This window comes from Clytia hemisphaerica, unplaced genomic scaffold, assembly GCF_902728285.1.
Source record: "Clytia hemisphaerica strain Z4C2 unplaced genomic scaffold, Clytia hemisphaerica genome assembly, whole genome shotgun sequence".
Lineage (NCBI taxonomy): Eukaryota > Metazoa > Cnidaria > Hydrozoa > Leptothecata > Clytiidae > Clytia > Clytia hemisphaerica.
In genome coordinates, this window is record NW_027104076.1 from 844,845 (window position 1) to 864,727 (window position 19,883).

At 36.1% G+C, this 19,883-nt stretch overlaps 1 protein-coding gene across 1 annotated transcript in view; it reads right to left on the bottom strand.

The window, feature by feature from the left end:
* Positions 1-518: 518 nt before the first annotated feature.
* LOC136812598 (dynein axonemal heavy chain 5-like) overlaps positions 519-19,883 on the bottom strand; it is a 60,196-nt gene continuing 40,831 nt past the window's right edge. The window contains exons 57-83 of the mRNA XM_067069125.1: positions 19,706-19,860; positions 19,067-19,220; positions 18,195-18,359; positions 17,505-17,693; positions 16,841-17,110; positions 16,446-16,538; positions 15,673-15,963; positions 14,982-15,134; positions 14,143-14,267; positions 13,521-13,676; positions 12,969-13,098; positions 12,437-12,580; positions 11,766-11,972; positions 11,362-11,544; positions 10,679-10,922; positions 9,759-10,064; positions 9,051-9,172; positions 8,530-8,715; positions 7,954-8,089; positions 7,368-7,507; positions 6,734-6,898; positions 5,807-6,001; positions 4,779-5,009; positions 3,727-3,915; positions 2,871-3,083; positions 1,976-2,104; positions 519-1,208 (exon numbers count right to left, since the gene is read on the bottom strand). Coding sequence (XP_066925226.1) covers positions 798-1,208; positions 1,976-2,104; positions 2,871-3,083; positions 3,727-3,915; positions 4,779-5,009; positions 5,807-6,001; positions 6,734-6,898; positions 7,368-7,507; positions 7,954-8,089; positions 8,530-8,715; positions 9,051-9,172; positions 9,759-10,064; positions 10,679-10,922; positions 11,362-11,544; positions 11,766-11,972; positions 12,437-12,580; positions 12,969-13,098; positions 13,521-13,676; positions 14,143-14,267; positions 14,982-15,134; positions 15,673-15,963; positions 16,446-16,538; positions 16,841-17,110; positions 17,505-17,693; positions 18,195-18,359; positions 19,067-19,220; positions 19,706-19,860 — 5,082 coding nt within the window. The 3' untranslated portion in view covers positions 519-797. The remainder of the gene's footprint in view (positions 1,209-1,975; positions 2,105-2,870; positions 3,084-3,726; positions 3,916-4,778; positions 5,010-5,806; positions 6,002-6,733; positions 6,899-7,367; positions 7,508-7,953; positions 8,090-8,529; positions 8,716-9,050; positions 9,173-9,758; positions 10,065-10,678; positions 10,923-11,361; positions 11,545-11,765; positions 11,973-12,436; positions 12,581-12,968; positions 13,099-13,520; positions 13,677-14,142; positions 14,268-14,981; positions 15,135-15,672; positions 15,964-16,445; positions 16,539-16,840; positions 17,111-17,504; positions 17,694-18,194; positions 18,360-19,066; positions 19,221-19,705; positions 19,861-19,883) is intronic.

A 19,883-nucleotide genomic window follows, 5' to 3' on the forward strand; every position in this document is an offset into this window, starting at 1 on the left:
TGAAATTCTAGACATTAACAAACGTTTCTCCCATAGAATTCAGGTTACTTCTTTGTGGTTCGTTGTCCTCCATTTTTTCCTTTTGGAAAAGAACTCGTTTCTCTGGAGAAAACGAATGTAAGGGTAAAAAAATTTAAGATTGCCAGATGTCGAGGTTCCTTTGTGTCAATTACCTCCCGGGGGAGGCACTCAGGCGAAATTGGGAACGGGGACGTGTCGCTTGTCAGGGTTCCTTTTTTAGGCTCTGAAGATATCGGACAGTGTCCCAAATTTACTAATTTTCAACATTTGTACAGGGTGGTTTTTGGTTATTTTGGACAATTTTTCAAGGTGGAAATCAGAAAATTTTTCAATCTTTTGTTTACATTTTGTCATTTTTGCCACTTTTCAGGGTGAAAATGGGAAATCTTTTTCGATTTTTCTTTTCAAACTCCAGTGGCACATCCCCGTCGGCCGTCAAGGTCAGTGCCCCCCCCCCTCCCGGGCTGATTCCGTTCATAAATTTTATTTTAAGTTGATCATTTTATATCATATCATTATATTTGCAAACCATTTCTTATTTTACAGATATTTTTACAGAAACACTAAACAGAAAAAAAAATTTACATTCATGAGATTTGAAGACTATGAAGAAAGAAATTAATTTGTATCCATTCAAGGTTAATATTTTGGTCATTAAAGATTAGTAATGTTTTACCAAGGCTATCGAAAAGCATCGAATCAAACGTTTATTGCACAATCAGCAAATGACTTTCAAAATCATTTAATTTCCATATTATTCAAGCGCCATATATTGTTTATTTGGTATCACAAAGAAGCGCCACACCTCTCAAAATCCAATGATCTGGGTGTTGAACTGTTTTCAAGAACAAACAGAAAATATACGTCAAATCTGTCCGTCGTGGTTTCTTATAGACCGGACATTCAAACAGTCGAGCGTCCTTCGCAGTTTGCGTGTTAACAGCGTAGACATGGACAACTGGGAGTGGAGTGAACAAAACTTTAGGTTGCGCTTCTGTTAATCGGCAGTTACGACGATCCCAACCAGCTCCATCAAGGAACAATCCATGAACGTAAACTCCCTCTGCTGGTGCACTTGTAATGTCTTCTTTCGTGTATTTGGTTACATCATTTGCTAACACCACACTGTCTAAAGCCCATCCTTTGTGCATTCTAGTAATCTCTTGACGCATGGCTGTTAAGAAGCCCTACATAAAGAAACAAAACATAGAAAAGAGTGAGTATGAAATTAAAATCTGAATTCATGATATTCATGTCGTAATATTTTATACGGAAACACCTCGGTTTTTGCCAGTAGTGGCAGATTTTAAACAATTCCCTCTTAATTTGCCACTACTGGCAAAAAAACCTGGATGTTCCGCGTGGAAAGCAATACGTCATGTATATCACGAATTATCATGCCGCAAATATCCGATACCCCATGAACATCATTCCCACCAGACCATTCCCTGCTTTACAAAAAATCCCCAACTTGAGAAGTCATAACGCCAAATACCTCGCATTAAACGCTTCTTTGAGTGGAGATAGCAAACGCTTCTGAAAGTGATTTGATCTTGAAGGTGCTTCCGGATTTTGGAAGTAATATTTAAAATGGATAAAGAAAAGGTCTGGGAATCTTGAATTGCGTAAACCTAACTGGCACACGACGTTATTTTACCGTTCATATAACGTTACATGGACGTTTTGAACATTAGATAAACGTTGAAACGACGTTGTGTCCAAGCTGGGACAGTAAAACATGTCCAATAGACATTATCGGAGTTTTTGATTTTTCTAAGACAGTGATGCATTGTGGGATTGTTTCGGGGGTATTACAATAGAATTACCTCGAGGAATTCCTAAGAGATTTCTATTGTAATAAAAACTCCCGAAACAATCCCACAATACATTGCTTTTTTAGAACAATCAAAAACTCTGATAAAATCTATTGACTTTAAATTTTAGGATATTTTACCTGTGGATTGAAGAACCCAGTCATCCAGAAACAATTTGGTCGTCCTTGGAAAAGCCACGTGGAAAATTGTTGATTTCGTTCAATCAATTCTGTGAACCAAAAACCAAGTGATGTCGATTCCCATGAAATCTAGAAAAATCAGAAGATATGGTATGTGATTAATTTTTTTTAGTTCATGGAAGATTATCAAATTACATTGCTCTATGAAGAGCACTTTCCCCATCAATCGGCTCGACTGGATCGGCTTTTGAGTGGCCTGGTAATAGATTTTCAAGGGAATGACGTCAAAATTCTTTGTCTTTGAGAATGTAAATGCAATGACTTCAGTCACTTTGATTATTTTTTCTTGGTAAACTGAAATCCAGTCTTCCCATGATGCTACAAAGGTTGATAGGTGTATACAACAATACATTTGAAAGCTGAATGAACAACTCTTAATTTCATTCCATTTTCCCGATACTTTAGACAGATTGCTTATGTTTCAACGCTTACTTGCCCTTTGAGTATAAACCTTCGGTTGAGTTTCCCAGTGTCGAACCTAATCTCCTTTCGTGCAACTTTTGCCACAAAGAATGGTACCCAGAAAACGCACAACCCAGCTGGCACACAACGTTGACTTAACATATATCTAATGTTGACAACGCCCGAATAACGTTATATGAACGTTATATAACAACGTCGTGTGTCAGCTGGGAATCTTCATATGATGTCATGGATCATGGCCCTGTGTTCGAATTTGTTGCAACTGGTTGTGCCCAAAGATTTGTAACGTGTTAAACTCTTCGATCATCCTTGGGGGGGGGGTGCAAAGAGCTAGTAAAAAATAGATGCTCGATGAGTTAAAAATGCTTTAACCTAGACGTAAAAAAAGAGTAGGTCCAAGCTCCCTATTTACCTTTCTCCAGAATGAAGGAACTCTTGCATCGTAAATATTATCCAAAGCATCTCGCAAATTCTCAGACATGATGATTGTACCATCGATGGCCAGTAATAAATCACTCAACGTTTGACGCACTGTTGTGATGACTCTTTGCATTCGATCGATTTCTTGTCGTAAGAAAATATTGATTGGCATCAGTGCTCCCATCTTTTGAAGTCTTCCTTTGACCTTTGATGAAAATGAGAGGATTAGTCAAGTGTCAGATTCTCAGGTTTCTTCAACGGTGTCTAACGTATGCCTAACGTATGCCTAACGTATGCCTAACTTAACCCTAACCTACCCACCGCGCAACATTCTTTGAAAAAAATGAAAAATTTCCAACTTTTTTTTTGAAATCCAAAACTCCAAACTGACATAAAGGCTTATAACTTAAGAGTTAGCTATAGTTTAGACGGCCGACTTTCTGCCCTGCCTATTCTAATTGTTAGAGTAGGCAGAAAGAGGGCACAAAGTTGGTTGTTAAAATCTTTGCTTGGAAAGGTTTGAAAGAAGACATTGCATTGACGTCAAAAGAGGGCTATGCATCACTTTAGACAGTCCACTTTATGCCCTCTTTAATTCATAATTAGAATAGGCAGGGCAAAAAGTGGGCCGTCTAAACTAGAGCTTAGGCAATGGTTTTGGTGCCATTTGAAAGGTATTTTTATGCTATTTAAAAAAAGTATAAAGTGTTCAATTTGTCAGAAAGCAATCTATCGAAATTAACATATTACACGCCAAGGCATAGGGTTTAATAAGAAGTTAAGATTAAGAAATGATACTAAAAAAGAATCTTGGCATGAGAAACAATCGAAATGAAACTTTTAATTACCTCATGAGGAATATAATTAGCTGGTAATTTCTCCAGCATTTCAGAAGCTTGCCGGTAGACCACAGATTCTCTGGTTTCACCAGATGAGCCACCAGAATCCTTCGGTTGTACATTTAAAATGGTGTTCAAAGTGTCCACAGCTGTCTTGGTTTGATAAGTGATATCCGCATTGGAGTGCAAACCAAAGGCCTAAAATAGAAATTAAAGCAAACCATCCTTTTTTCGTCTGTAAGGTATTAAGCCATACCAGCATAATAGAAAATAAATGTGTTTTTAAAATTTATATATTTTGAGTTCTTCAAAAGGATTTGCATAGTTTTGCAGTTGATTCAGAAAACAGGTAATCTTAGAGATTATTTCTTCGAGTTAGATTACAGGGAGTAAAACCATGTTCGCACGTAATGATTCCGTTCGGCTCCGAAACGAAATGAAGCTGTTCTATTGGTTCTATTCAAATTTCACGTGACTTCTAACCAATAGAATGGCTTCATTCCGTTTCGGAGCGAAACGAAATCGCTACGTGCGAACATGGTATAAATACTTTACCACAAACCATACAGCTGAAGAGATCGATGTTTTAGTTCGAATTACAGAAAGAATCGAATTACAGAAGTTCAAATTAGAGAAAGACGACTGCACAGAAAATCTCAAAACTCGGAACAATCCGAGAACCTATTGGAGAGTGTTAGTAACATAGAGAATCAATTTCAAATTTTCCGCTCTTTGAGAGTTATTAAAGAAATTCATGTACTTTGAGCATTAACTTTGGTACTACCGAAAGTGACATTTCGCAATTCCACCCAGGTTGAATTAAAAAAAATTCAAATTTGGTACTGTATACGATTTTCTCGTACAATATGGAAATATTTCACTCGTTCCGGATTTTCTGTATATTTTCCTCGCTAAAGGCTCGGAAAATATTGCACAGAAATATCTCGGAACTCATAAAATATTTCTCATTGTGTACTCACAACTGTCTGATAACTATTACTTAATTTAAACGGGGTCTTAGAAAGATGCCAATGATCTTCAATTAATTCAAAAAACCTTACCTCAGGTGAGTCCACTGAAGGGAGATTCATGATATGTGCTTTGAAATCACTCAGCGCATTGCATTTTGGGATCGTATATCCTTGATAAAATTTGAACGAATCAAGAAACATATTTTCGTGGAACCAGACACGGCAAAATGTTTTCAATAACCGTTTATCAAAATCATCCGTGACACGCCCTCCATATTGGACTTCACTTAACATGTAACGAACTGTACTCCATGACACACCCTGTATAGAATAGAAAGATCAAAAGAATTGATTTGACGTTTCAAGTTGAGTGTCCAGTGGATTTATAACATTGAACTTTTCAAATCTGATAGTACAAGAAGAATGACTGGATAGAGTCTATATTTTACATTGATAGCCCAATAATCAGATATCTTATTTCATTTTACTGAACAGAACATAGTGAGTAACGGGGATTTTAACCGAACGCCTCAAATCACATGACCAACACACTAAATTACTTTTGACTTTAAGAAATATTAAATATATCTAATGCCTTATCGGCCCTTTTTACGCCGGCCCTAATTTAGCGCGGCCCCTTTTACACCGACCTTTATTACGCCACAGCCTGATTTTGGGCTTACGCCAATTAGGGTCGTAAATAACGCCAAAATTTGTTAGAATGGCTATTTATGCTTCAATTTACACTAAAGTATAATTTTTCAGTTAATCACTGATTTTTGCAAAGTTTTAGATATGGAGTAAAACAATGGATAATTTTTTATCTTCGAATCATTTGCTCAAAATCCTTTAAATATAGAAAAATGGTCAAAGATTAACGCCACTTTTAAGTAAAATTTGCAAAATTTTGGCCCTTTTTACATCGGTCCTTTTAACGCCGGCCCTTGTTACGCCAAGAGCCTAAAAATAACGCCAATAAGGGCCGGCGTAAAAAGGGCCGATAAGGTAGTCAATTCAAAAATTATACTTCTTTAAAAATTCAAAAACATTATACAATCTGTTTCACGACCATCGGATGGCTATATGTACATCAAATAGTTATCTCCTTAAGAACTTACCCTCTTAAAATCCATTTCGTCGAGATGATTCTGCAAGAATTGGACACTTGCTGTCAAATCGGACGAGTTGAATTCATAAGGAATATTCCAACCAAGAGGTCCGAATTTTCTTCTCTCTTGGACAACCGTATGGAGGAAAGCGGTGGCATATAGCATTGGTTTCCATTGTTGAAGATTGATAATGTCCAGTTGATCCTAGAAATGATGGTATAGTGGTTATGTTTTAGATATTTTACGTTGGTAGCCCAGTAATGATGGTATAGTCCTTATGTTTTAGATATTTTACGTTGATAGCCCAGTAATGACTCTATAACTAAGGCCAGCCGGTATGAGAATTATGGTATACTATATTGGTTATGTTTTAGAGAAATAGAAGCAATAGAACCATCCAATAGATAGCCGATATTTTATGTTGATAGCCAAGTATAATCTAGGACTTCATAGACAGTTTTCTCATTGTTTTTATGGGGTAAAGGGAAGCTGGCCTGGCTATCTAAGAGCTGCATGGTACATGAAAACGAGCGGAAGTTTCTCTGGTTTTGAGCGCTGACAGTCTAGTGGACCACTCGGTCATCGCTTCTAGCATTTAAAAGAGAAAGGAATATTGGAATTATCCGAGTGTGTATCATCCGACAAAAGTAGTTCCCATTCAGGTCTTTTGATTACCCTCTGGGTATTGGGATGAAGTTTAGAAGGTTTGTATTTCGCCCAACTACAGGAAGGCATTTGATCTTAATTCTGAACATTGGTCATTCGGATCGAAGTATAAGTCTGAAAAAATCTTAGTTTGTAAAAATTTGATTAACCCTTAAAGACTTAGTTGCTTTCTTTCCGCTTCTTCTTTCATTGGATAGGTTATAAAATAGTTTGGTCTTCTCAGGAAGATTTGTTATTTTAAAATGACACAGACAGCTTAAAATCACAAACCTGGGTGATACCAGCGTACGTTCTTTTGAGACCAGCTTTGACACCTTGAGGTGGTTCATTGGTGAATTTGATGCCAATTTGTAGAAGGTTGATGGGGAATTTGGGATGAACTTCAGTTGTAATCCATAAACGGAAATTTTCGTGTGGTGATTCTACTGTAGTGATCTAGTAACGAAAGAAAGACGTGATTTAGATTATTTGTACGGAAGATGACAACCGTCGAAAAGCTTATGCTTAATTTTTAGATAAAAGCTTCGTGTCGATTTCTTTACTGATTTTGAAAATCAAAGACGAGATGTTTATGGTCAATTCATTCGCCAGACTTTCCACATACTCTTTAAAGCGCTTGAATGAAGTTTGACTCATTCTTGATAAAAGAATGACAGTTAACTCTCTATAATTCGAATTTCTACTAATTGGTACCTTTCTATAATTTGAAATAAAATACCGTTCCCTTCAGTTGAAAAGTAGCAGTATAATTAGTCTCTCTAATTGGAATCTTTCTCTAATTCGAATTAGAGAGGGTCAACTGTATTTATTTGTAAAGGTAAGAAGATTTGTTACTTTTACATTGAAAACAACAAAAAGAAATGGGTCGGGGGGGGGTGGAGTTGAACCAACCAATCAAACTTACCATATCAAACAGTTCATCTAAGAAGTTCAACCCAAGATGACAATTCTGTAAAAGTACCCATCCACCTTCTGCTAGGAATTGTTGGAGCAGGCGCCGAGCATGAATTTCTTGACCTTGTCCCATTGACACGTTTCGACAGTCTAGAAATTGCGAAAGAAACAATTAATAGTTTTAGTTGTAGCCGTTGTAGTCAAGAAGTAAACTTACTTAAATTAAAGAGAAAAATGGGTATTGAAATGTCAAAGTTACGAAAATTAGACCCGTCAATGAAAATTTAGATGTCAAAAGCATCGATATATGGATAATGGCTTATTCCATAGATTTCGGTACGTTGCATCAAACTCGGGACCAAACTTGATTTTTCCTAGATGACCGCCGCTCCTCATGCGTCATTTGATAGACCCCCGGTTCCATCACTCGTAGATAAAAGGTACAGCTGGTATTTGACTAGAATTGCTAGAATTTAGTTAAAGGGCCAGGAGGCAACAGTTATGATCATGGTGTAAAGTCAAGAATGAATAAAATTAAATTTTTAGATTTCATTTCATCATTAAATACAGCAGCTAGAATTCAGATATAAACTTACTAAGGTTCTTTCGTTTTGCGAGGGCCTCGATGGAGGAGGTTGGATCAGAACCCATGGAGAGTAAACAAATCATTGGTACACGTGGTTCGCTCTCCTCCCACATGCCTTCCAAATTCAATATCACTCCTTCGGCGTACTAAAAAAAAGATGATTATGGTACTTGGACTATAGCTACATTACTCCCAAGTTAAATCAAAGATCAGTTAGATACTGTAGTGTCCAATAGCTAAATTCAAATAGGCTTTGATGAAACTTCGACACTGGAAAGGAGAATCTCTCTAATTGAAGTACTGTAAGGACCTCCTTTATAATTATTTTGATAATAATTAGAACTCGAAATTTAGTTCATTCAATATAATCGAATTATAGAAAGTATTTTAACGCGAGAGTTTTGCCTTGATCGAGACTGAGAATTAGTTTGAATATTTTGATAAGCCTAAATAAGATTACGTAAGTAAGAACCGGAGTTTGACTCATGTCACTGAAAATAGCAAAACAGGGTCAAAAACCGACTTTATGGAAGTTTTAGAGTTATGAATATCGAGAATTAGCGGGAGAGAATCTAAAGCAAGTTACCTGTTCACCAATAGAACTGGAGATGTATTTTCTTGCTTGATGCATTGTTCGATCAGGGCACCATGATCTAATCAGTAATAACTTTCGGAAAGTGTCCAAAGAATCATTGTATCCATCAGGGATGACATTATCTTCTGGTGCTTCACTATCGAACCATCCTTTCCAACTTTTATCGTTCCTTGACACCTAGCCAGATAATTAAATGCAAGAGTGATGAAATGAAGAAATTGAAAAATTGAAAAGATGTGAATTGGTAAAACAACCCTGTCTCAGTGACTCGGTAAAGTTTTGAAACCCCATTGGAGTGAATATCGGCCAATATCATCATTATCATACCGAGAAATTTCTCACCGGGTTGTCCACCAGGGCGGATCTCACCGGGTAAATGATTACAAGAGTGTAGTAAATAGATCGAATACTTAAGTCATATACAAATTTTATCTATAAACTGAATAAAATATCGGAAGAAGTGGCAATTCGAACTGGTTTTGGACACGCAACACAACTGAGATTGTGATTACCTGGTCAAGGATTTGTGAGAATTGAGGAAGTTTACTGAGTGCCACCAAATTCAACCATGTCATGTCTTGAATCCATTTCTTTGGTTTGGCTTCCACTGAATTTAAATCCAAAGCCGCTCCACCTATGAAATATTTAAAGAATTGTTGAAATATTAAAAAACAGTTAACTCTTTGAATATTTCTCCTATCCGTATATATCTGCTTATTCTTAACTTTTTGTTTGTGTGGTTTAACAAAGATTTCAAGCTTTATCAAACAAAGTTTGATTTTGAGAGCAAAATTTATTGGGTATATCTACGGTAGTCCTAAACGAATTCATGGATTTTGGAAGGAAGGAGGAATGGATGGAAGGAGAGTTTTATGAATGGTGTTTGGATAGATTTTTTATGATATAGATTGGAGGCGTACCACTATGCTGACAAAGCAGAATAAGCAAAAAGTATTTCTCATAATTTATGCTCCCTCAAAAATGCTCTGCAAGCAAATGGAAGGTGACACTGGGTGACACTGTTTTTTTTATGTTGTCTTTTTTATAATAGAATCTTAAACGAGTTTTCCTAATTTTTACAGTACATTTACCTCTCTATAACCCTATCTTCAAAATTTTACACTACTCTAAGCTGAGGAGACCAAGTTTTAGTTTGAAATATAGAAAGATTCGAATAATAGTTCCAATTAGGCAGAGCCCGCTGTAGTGATGAAAATTACCTTTGATGAAAACTTCGAATTCTTCTTGTTTGATTTTCCGTTCGCGTAAGTCAATCTTCAATGCCAACAGAATTGTAAACAAGAATTTATGTTCTTCATAAAAGCCACGCATGGAGTATGAAAACACTTCGAATGTCAAATACTCTATAATGCTTTGTATACGTTTAGCTTGAATAGGTGATTTTTGTGATTTCAACATAGATTTGTCGAACAGGCCAAGGAATTGACGTAGTGACGTTTGATACATGACGTTAACGTACGAAAGTTCGACGATCAAAAAGTATAAAATACTGCCACGTGTTGCAACTAGAAAGGAAAATTTTGAAATTTGATCACACAATTTTATAAGAGCAAACTTTATAAGAACATAAGACTAAGATGGCGAAAATATCAAGAACAAGTTTAGAACGTTTTAAGGCTTCAAAAACTCTGCAACAGCCATTTTTTTAGGGAATTATACAAAGATTCACAAATCAATGAAAATAAGAATAAATTGAAAGACTTGAGAACATCCGAAGGTGGCTTCAAAAATTGGATGTTCTTATAAAATGAGAATGGGATTTTTTCTTCTTGGAACAGAATCAGAATTCAGAACAAAATAACCTAACTCCCTCAAGATTTCGAATAATTTCAAACTCGGATAATCAGTGGTGGATTTGAGGGAGTCCAAAATTTATGACAGAGAGTCTTCATTTCTTTATAAGGAGTATAGTTACAATGAACACTTTTTGGTCATAAATTTTCACCCCCTTCCAAGATCCACCCCTGATGACAATACTATATTTTCTTGTCATTTTGACATTTCTGAATATAGGAAATATTTATCTGCATTTTTTCGGCTTTTGTTTATGAACATTTTACGCATTTTTAAAAGCTCATTGTTATTCTATTGCTACACCAACTCATGCAAAAAAAAATACCTGGTCTGTACTCTTCACGTGCTGAGTTGATTTTCAATTCTGTCTCCGCTGCAATGGACAGTTTCTCGCTCACTTCTTCCGAAGTCTGTTTGGTAGTACTGAGGACAGCAATCAAAGATTCATCTTCCACTAAAGAACCTTGTGTACTTGTCAAACGATACAAAAGGTTATCTTCGAGATCTTTCATCTTACGTTTATTTGCTGTTACTTCTTCCATCAAGCTCACTCGCTCAGCTTCAAGTTCCTATAATTCGTCAGTGAAAAGACGTGGCGGTTAACAAGAATTTAAACATACAGAATTGACTCACTTTTTCAAGAGAAAAATATGTTTCGTATCTTCGAAAGTTGATAGTTAGAGAAGCGCATTCTGGCAAAACTCATGAAAGTTAAATACTGACTGGTTTTAAGGTAATTTGTTCGTAAAAATTTATATTGACAGAGGAGAGGTCTAATGCAGTTGGTCAAATACAGATAACAAATATTTTACGTGGATGAACCCAGTAATCTACGACTTTTAGAGAGTCTTTTGATTGTTTTCATGGGGCCTTGTCTATCTATGAGCTGAGCGGAACATTCTAACCACTAAGACATTGCTCCTTAAACAAAACCTGGTAGACGAAACCAACCTTTACCTTGCAGCACTATGCATCGACCATCAAAATGATAAGCAATCAATACTTTACCTGTTTTTCTGTCAGGATGACTCGTCCCAATAATTGATCTTCCAGTCCTTTCATGGTGACAGTAAAATCAATGATAGAAGTTCGTGCCGAGATCTCTGGTGTGTAAGAAGGGTTGGGTAGTTTTGTGGTGATGTAGAATCGAAAACCTTGCATGACGTCAATCTCTTTATCACCAACTTTGACCTGTTATGTAAAGAACAATAATTATAAATTCATTTGACTCATGTATTCAGATACAGAATATGCCCCATCACTGCGAATCAAACATTGATTTCTTGCAATGGGTATTTAAAAAAATCATCATCAAGATTGCAAAAATTCAAATCAGACACCAGAAGCCTCTCTCAACACTTGAGCTGCCTTTTACAAAAGTCCTAAACGGGCCCCATAATGTATAAGTTTACCTTCAATGTCTTTCCAGATTTGATGAAATTCTTTTCCAAAACATTATCAAGAGCAGGATCTAACTCCTCTCGAACATCTTCTAATAACAATGGTCTACCAAGGGATAAAGAATCTTCTAAATGGTTTCGGAAGTATTTGTGATTGAGTGAAGTCACACAGAGTTCACTTTTCGCTTCTTTGTTACGAATCCAAGCCTTGCCTTGACCCTATAAAGTGAAAACATTTATCATACTTATACTTAAAAAGGACATTTTCAATATTTGATAAGTGTTCTCAGAGTTTAAAAGTTTATTTTTAGACTTTTTGAAATTGTCTGGTACTGCTGGTATATCAAATCCAGCAGTACCAGACAATTTCAAAAAGTCTAAAAATAAACTTTTAAACTCTGAGAACACTTATCAAATATTGAAAATGTCCTTTTTTCTATTATGTAGTAATTAGTAATTAGTAGTATTACACTTCACTCTCTGAAATTCGAACTTCTATTATCCGAATATTTCTATAATTCGAACTTAAACATTGGCTCCTCTTACTGGAAAGTCAGTCGTCTAAATACTCTCCGTAATCTGAACCTTTCTATAATTCGAAAAGAATCATTGGACCCTCCTTGAAGATCGAATTAGAGAGAATCAAAATGTAATGCCGTATGTAGTTCCGTTCTCATGCTTACCTGAGGGTCAATGAGGAGTGGATATCTTGCAGCTTTGGTTACAATGATACCATTTTGTAATGATAATTCATCGTTAGGTAATCCTTGGAGATTCCATTCACCTATTGTTGCATTGTCTGCTAACATACTGGTCAAATTCAAATCCTTTTAAAAGAAAAGGTTTAGGATATTAGTATTAATTGCAGTGAGCAGACATGGAGAATTGAAATATTTTCGAATTATGGAAGATTTGAGTTATAGAACCTTGTTCGAGTTATAGAGAGGCTGATTAATGGTAACTCTCTGCTGTGCTGTAATACTTACTTTTTATCGATTTTGGTACAACTGAATATCAAAATTTATTCCAGATAGCTCAGAAACCAAAATGGAGCTATTTGAACATCGGGTTAATATACGACGTTAACAAAGTTTTAACCCTTGGTAGAGTAAAGTGTAAACTTCAATAAAATTTCTCAAAAATCTAGCCAGAAAGCTCAAAAACAATATAGCACCTACCAAAGTGATTGGACCCAAATGCTGAATTCACACTTACCTCAGAGAAAGGAATTTTGTTTTTTCTCATCTCCTTCTTCCAACAGTTCAACAAGACATCACGAAATTCTTGGTTAAATGGTCCAGAATACGAAAGGAAAGCCGTAGCCAGCAAGACATCACCGACCAATCTACAATGAAGGAACATATTGTTCAGTTAATTCCTCGTTGCCTCTTAGTGAATTCAGCAAGTACAGTTGAGTCTCCATAACTCGAACACCACACGCACATAGATTTGTTCGAGTTATGGAATAAGGTTTATAAAGCATTGTTAACTGAAGGGACCATAGAACTTGTTCGAGTTAAGGAGATATTCGAGTTACAGAGGTTCGAGTTAAAGACTCTCCTTTATACCATAGTGAAAATTTGTTGATTGATACAGACCGTATTTGTGATCATTGCAATGTTTCAGATGAATCATGTCTTGGCCTAACAATCATGTTAATTTTATGTCTTATGTGTTCAAAATATTTGGAGAAAAATCCCTGGAGCGAAAAATCTTAAAACAGTTAGTTGTTCAGGATTAGTATTTTGAACCTTGAAATAGTTTTACCTGTTGATTTGCTGCTCAAATAATTTGCTTTGTTCTGTCCATCTCAGTTTTTCTCCGCCCAAACCATCAATAAGGGCGGTGGCGTTGGTCATCTTGCGTCGACATGCCTCTGCATCATCGATTAAAGCTTGCTTCTCTCGCATTGCATCTTCGAACCTATAAAAGAAGAGTATGTATTCAATACCAGACTTTCACTTTGATCTGATTTGACTGATTTTGTTGAAAAATAAAATAAATTATCAATCATGAATTTTGATGTAACGAAAGATGACTGGAGATGTTGACGAAGCGGTCCGAAATCATATGTGGATGGAATACGGTTTGCGTGTGTTTTTTATATACAGTGTGTCCCAAAAAAAGCGGACAAATTTTTTACGATAAGTAAAAGCTTCATAATTTATGCCAAACTTAACTTTATAACTTGTTTACTTAATATTTCAAAATCGATAACTTTTTCAATCATCTTTGGAATCGAATATCTATTGAACTTGAACAAAGAATTTTAATCTTACTTCAATTATTCTAAGCCAAGTTTAGATAATGAGTTTTGAGGAAAATTATATATGAAAATAGAGAGTGTGGAATGTGTCTGTTTTACAAGAAATAGAAGTCTTTATATTACCTTGCTTGAACAAGGTCCAATTCTTTTTGTTTTTCATCCAGCTCCGCTTGTGCTGCGTTCAATTCAGCTTGTGCCACTTGTAGTCTAGCTTCTTGGATCACCAAGTTCGCTTTTAATGGAAGTACCTTAGAAGAAAGAAAACATTTGATATAAAAAGTGGGTTGAATAAGCATGTATGAAATAATCTTAAAAATCTAGAAGAATCAACTGAGCTTGCGCCATCTCGCTATCGCTAAATTTGCTGTTAAATAAAAAGAGTGGTATATGAAGAAAAATAAAGAATAGTCGAACACGCGCACCACACTGGGCCCAACTTCAGTATTTTTCCTATCATATCACTAACTATCATAGGCCCGATCGTAGATGCTCAAATATTCACCCAATGAACAAGTGTGCCGGATTTCAGCCAAATCCGACCATTTTTGAGGTCTCCAGGCTGCCCCAAAATTTTAGCCTTGATTTTGCGAAAAACTCGTCAACAGGCCCCGAAAGCTCGTCAACAGGCCCCGAAAGTCAAAATTTTCAAAAAATGAAAAAGCCACTCCCCAGATATTCACCCAAGGAACAAGTGTGCAAAGTTTCAGCCAAATCTGACCATTTTCAAGTCTCTAGGCTGCTCTAAATCTTTTGTGACACACAGACAGAAACACATTGTCAGATTCTAGCCAACTGAGAAAAGAAAATTCCATTTAAGAAATTTAGTTTAGGTTAAGCATTTTACCCAAGGTCTGTGTAGAGTCATGGCTTTGGATTAAACCCTCAGACGCCAGGTGTCCATAGATATTCATTGTAGCTTCCAAATTTATCAAATGCACCTTTCTGTTCGGTAAAATACGTACCTCTTTATTAATACTGAAGAAGTAGGACATAGCTTTGGTCCATGACAACAAACCAGCTACATCACCACTAGCTTTTTTGGCGGTCTCCAGGTTGTAGTCGTCTGCTGAGAAATAAGGCTCTAACAGCTCACACATCTCCTCGTTGATCGTGTCCTGGTTAAATATATGGAAAAGACGTTTTTTATAAGAGCAAACTATATAAGATCATAAGGCTTCGATGGCCAAAATATTAAGAACAAGTTTAAAACATTTTAAGGCTTTGCAGACTCAAAACGCCCGATTTCTTAGGAAAATCGCACAAAAATACTCACAAAATGGGGAAATTAAGGACATGCTGAAAATTAAAAGAGTTAAGAACATCTGAAGCCTTCAAAAGTTTTGGATGGTCTTATAAAAAAACGTGTCAAAGTCTCGTCATCTCGGACAATTTGGTAATGATTCTAAAGTATTGTTATCTCAAGCTTTTCAACCAAAGCACGAATGGAAAGTTATTTGAAGGAGGTTAACTTTTAACTTTCGACTTTATCTTTTTTCTTGTAAGGATAGTCAGTAGAATCTAACACAATATTCCAGACTGTTCTAGATTATTTCATTTTTCGTGCGTGTTGCAAACTTCCAGAAAATAACAGGTAAAAAGTCTTGAAAATTTCCGATATTTATCCGACTATTGAAAATTTTGAGTGTAAATCACCTTCGGGAAAGTCATAAGACTCTGTAAGAAACCACCCTGACTCATCAATCTTAAAGATTCACTCCAAGACGGTTTGATACAATTCTTTTCTGGATCAATGGTTATTGTATCCAAACGTTTACGGAATAAAATCAATGCACAGTCCATAATCCTCATGATTAGATGTGGAGGTTTTTGTAATTTTCGTACAGAAGCAACATGGGCCGGTTTAATGGTTTGTAAGGCTGCTTCTGCTTCTGCTAAAGCTGGTTTAGCTACTTTTAATTTCTTTTCTGCACTTTGTTTGTCAACCTAGAGAAAAATGAAGATAAAGTTTTATACTCTCTACAATCAGCACCGAACTATATTGGCAATTTTAGGTATTTTAAAGTTTTTCGGAATTTGCAGTTTCAGTATTTCCACTTTGCTTCATCGGATTTTTCGATTTAGGAGGGGTTAAGTGGCTTCCAGGCTATATTCTCTGCCTTATTGGAACATTTCTGAGCTTTTAGATCATGAGATCCTAAGGTCCTAAGTATTAAGTCTAATGTTAAAACTCAGTGTTAAAACTCTACTTCCGAACTGTACTTCAAAGCACTTAAAAATCATTTCCGGTTTTAAAGTTTTGCCAAATATTTCGGCGCCGATTGTAGTTAACTCTCTAGTTTGATCTTCAATGGACCAATGATGCTTTTAGAATTATAAAACTGAATTTTTCCTGGTTACTAAAAGGTTGGAAAGATTTATAGCAGTTCAAATTAGCGGGAAGTCAAATTTACATTAAGAAAACTTACCGAGATGCTGTCAACAATTGTTTGTGCTTTATCTTTGACTTTCATCACTTCCGCTTTGACTTTTTCCGCTGCTTGCGCAGAAATTGTCACTTCCTGTGGGTGGAGTAAAATTTTTTGTTTAGAGGGTAGAGCAGATCATAGAAAACATTATTTGATTATTTTGAGTTAAGTATCGTCAGTGGTTTCAAAGTCTTTAAGTGAATAGGTGGTTTACTAATACTATTTCTTACGGAATTACCGCGGTTACTTCAGAAAGTTACCCTAAAGAATCTTTCCCGATGTACAATTCCATTGTAAACCATTCTAGATTTAAAATCTGTCAATCTCAAATTTTTCATGGGATTTAAAATGACCATGATACACCAATAAGATTTAACTCTGTTAACAATCCTTACCTTCAAGACTACGTCAGCTTTTTTGGAAGCCACTGCCAACTCTTTTTCTTTCACAGCCAACTCTTGTGACAATTGATTCACAGATTTCGTCGCCTCTACAAGTTTTGCAAGACCTGTGTTCATACGCTCGGCTAAGACACCAATTTCTTCGTGCTTGAGTTTGTAGATTTCTTTGTAGCCGTTGATAAAGGAGAGATATGACTTGGGCGTGACGTGTGTTTGCCGTCTGAACCTCTCGAAATATTTGACGCAACTTTCCGATACAGAGAACTAAAGAAAAATAGACATGATGGTCGTTATACACCATTCAACCAACTCTTAACGGCGCGGTCAATATTTGAGGGGCCTGGTAATGAAATTACAAGGAAACTACTTTTTTTAGGGTGTTTCGAATTCAGACATTTTTACGGCATTCCCTCCTGGTTGAACTCAAACCCAGTCATCTCATTGATAGGTAAGATCAACGTTCATCTAACGTTATCTGGACGTTGTGCATGGTGTTTTGTATTATGCTCTTGACAAGCATCAAAATAATCTACTGGACAATACCAATCCACCACTGCAGTTTCTTGCAGAATTTTTTCAATACCCAAGAACAATATTACTTCCATCCCGTTACGAAAGATTTATGGAAACCAGTTTTCATAATGACGTAATATCTTACATGGAAAGTCCCCATAGTATCCACCATCGATTCTTTGACAACCGGTGTGCACACCACATTGAAAGAGGAAAGAAAATGTCTTGATACGGCCACCAAGGCGTCTTTTGGCCATCGGCTGAACCAGTCCATTGTACAGCCACTGATTAAACCAGGGAATTTCAATGAACGGTTTCGGAATTTTTCACCAACCTAAAAAAATAACAAGTGGGGAAGAAATGAATTGAGGAGGGAAGAATAGTCTCGAAAATAAAAGCTTGTAAAAACAATGTCTGTAAACCAGTCCAGTATTTTGATATCTAGTTTTAAACATTCGAAAGTAAGTATTTCGTTTAAGGATAAGGAGTTGATTCAATTTATTAGGGGTCTGCCTATCAAAAAAGAAAGAACCTCTGACATCACCAAAGAATGTACGATACCAAATTTTTTTGAGTTTAAAAAGATATTTACCTACCAAGTTTCAGAACAATTTGACCATTTTTTCAAAGAATTTTATCACCCCCACCCCCACACCGGACTATTACTTCTCAAAATAGGGGGTTTTTAAAGAGGGGTTTTTAAAACGCTTTTATCACTATTTCTGAAATCTAAAGCTAAAAGGTAGATCTTCGTGTCAGACCAGAGATGTATATAAAATTGTTTAAAATCATTTAATTGATTAAGACTCCGAGAAAAAAAGAACGTAAAACTTACCGGCGAGAAACAAAGAACAACGTGTAAATTGTTCTTGACACGTGTGATAAAGTAATCATAAAGATTTTCATTGGTCGGTGGACGTCTTGGATATTCTTTTTTCATGACAGAAATTAAATCTTGCGTTATTTCATCAATCTCATCCCTTTGGAATAGGTTGGATACCTGAAAAATGTAAAGAAAGTCAGAGTAGTGCACGATTTTTTTATTTATAAGTATAACGTATATAAGCATAAACAGGCTAATATTTTGGCTTGAAAACAATATCTCGATTGTTATTAAGCAATAGAAATTTAAGCATGTACCCGGCCTCGGCTCAAATGAACCATAAGCTTGAGAAAAAAAATCCTTTCATCGGAACACCCCTGTCTCATGTTCCTAATGTTAGGGCTAGGCGAAACCGGTACATGGTATGGTGCGAGCGATAAGGGTCCCTATTTCATACCTCAAACGCCTCTCAAAAGGATATAAAAACACAAAAAAGGATCAAAGTTCTGCTAAGTGTCATAAGCTCGTTAAAAAAATTCGATCAAAACTCAAAAAAATAGTCTTTTGGATTACAAATGCGTCAACAGTTCGAAAAACACCGAAATGTAGGCTCTGTAACGGTAAATTTCCAAACCTTAGTGAGGAGTGAAAAAGAAGAAATTTCTATATAGTTTATCAGGTTAACAAGCTGGACATTGGGATATAACTTATAGTTTAATGATATATGCTAACCCTTGGGATCCGTAGTACCTTTCGTGGGACGCAACCGTATATGATTGGTTCGAAAGGAATTTTAAACTCTTTTGAGCCCGCGAATTAGGCCTGGCAAAAGTTTTTAATGGCTAGAAGAGCAACTCGGGGTTAGCCCCTAAAAAACAACATACCTCTCCTGATGCCAACACGTTGTTCATGTATTCCAAGAAACCTTCATCTTTAATTTCGTTGTCAGTGAAAATGAAAGTGATGCCTTGGCCTTGATGACCAGCTGTTCGGTAAAGTACTTTCAAGTCATCCATTAAGTTCGAAACGTTGTAGGATCTACAGAATATGGAAATATATGTATACTTTAACTGTGGATTATTCTAACTTGGGTGGAAATTTAATTTTACGGCATTTAGAGCAGCGAGCGAAAGAAGTTAAAATCTTTAGAAAATACAATGATCTTGTTTTCTCAACGTCTTCTACCTAAAAAGTTTCCAAATGACTTTAAATAACCGAGAGGCGATAGGATAGTTGGTTTAACATGCTAGACGACTATTTCAGACGAAGTAGAAAATAAGCAAAATTGATGGAAAGACAAATATTGATTATACAAAGTGTTATCTCGTATTATCTCGTTACGATTATTATATCATCATATAACACCCATATTACTGTGTTACACACTCCAGTCTATAGGAGAGAGCGCTACAAAATTTTGTATGCCTAAACTCGTCTTAGATCCAGCATTTATGTTGAGAAGTTTTCGATAATGAAATAGATTACTTTGTTTTAAAACCCTGAAAGTGCATTTCCCGTCTTACCTTGTAAGTGTAATTTGGAAAGTCTTGAAGCCAGCAATAAAGGAAGCCAATTTTGTTAAACTTTGTTTACCAGAGCCTCCAACACCAACTAGGAGAGCATTTCCTCTAGGTGTGCTGATGATACGTGAAATCTTCACCAAATGCACCATAGCATCCTAAAAAAGTGAAAATGTGGAAA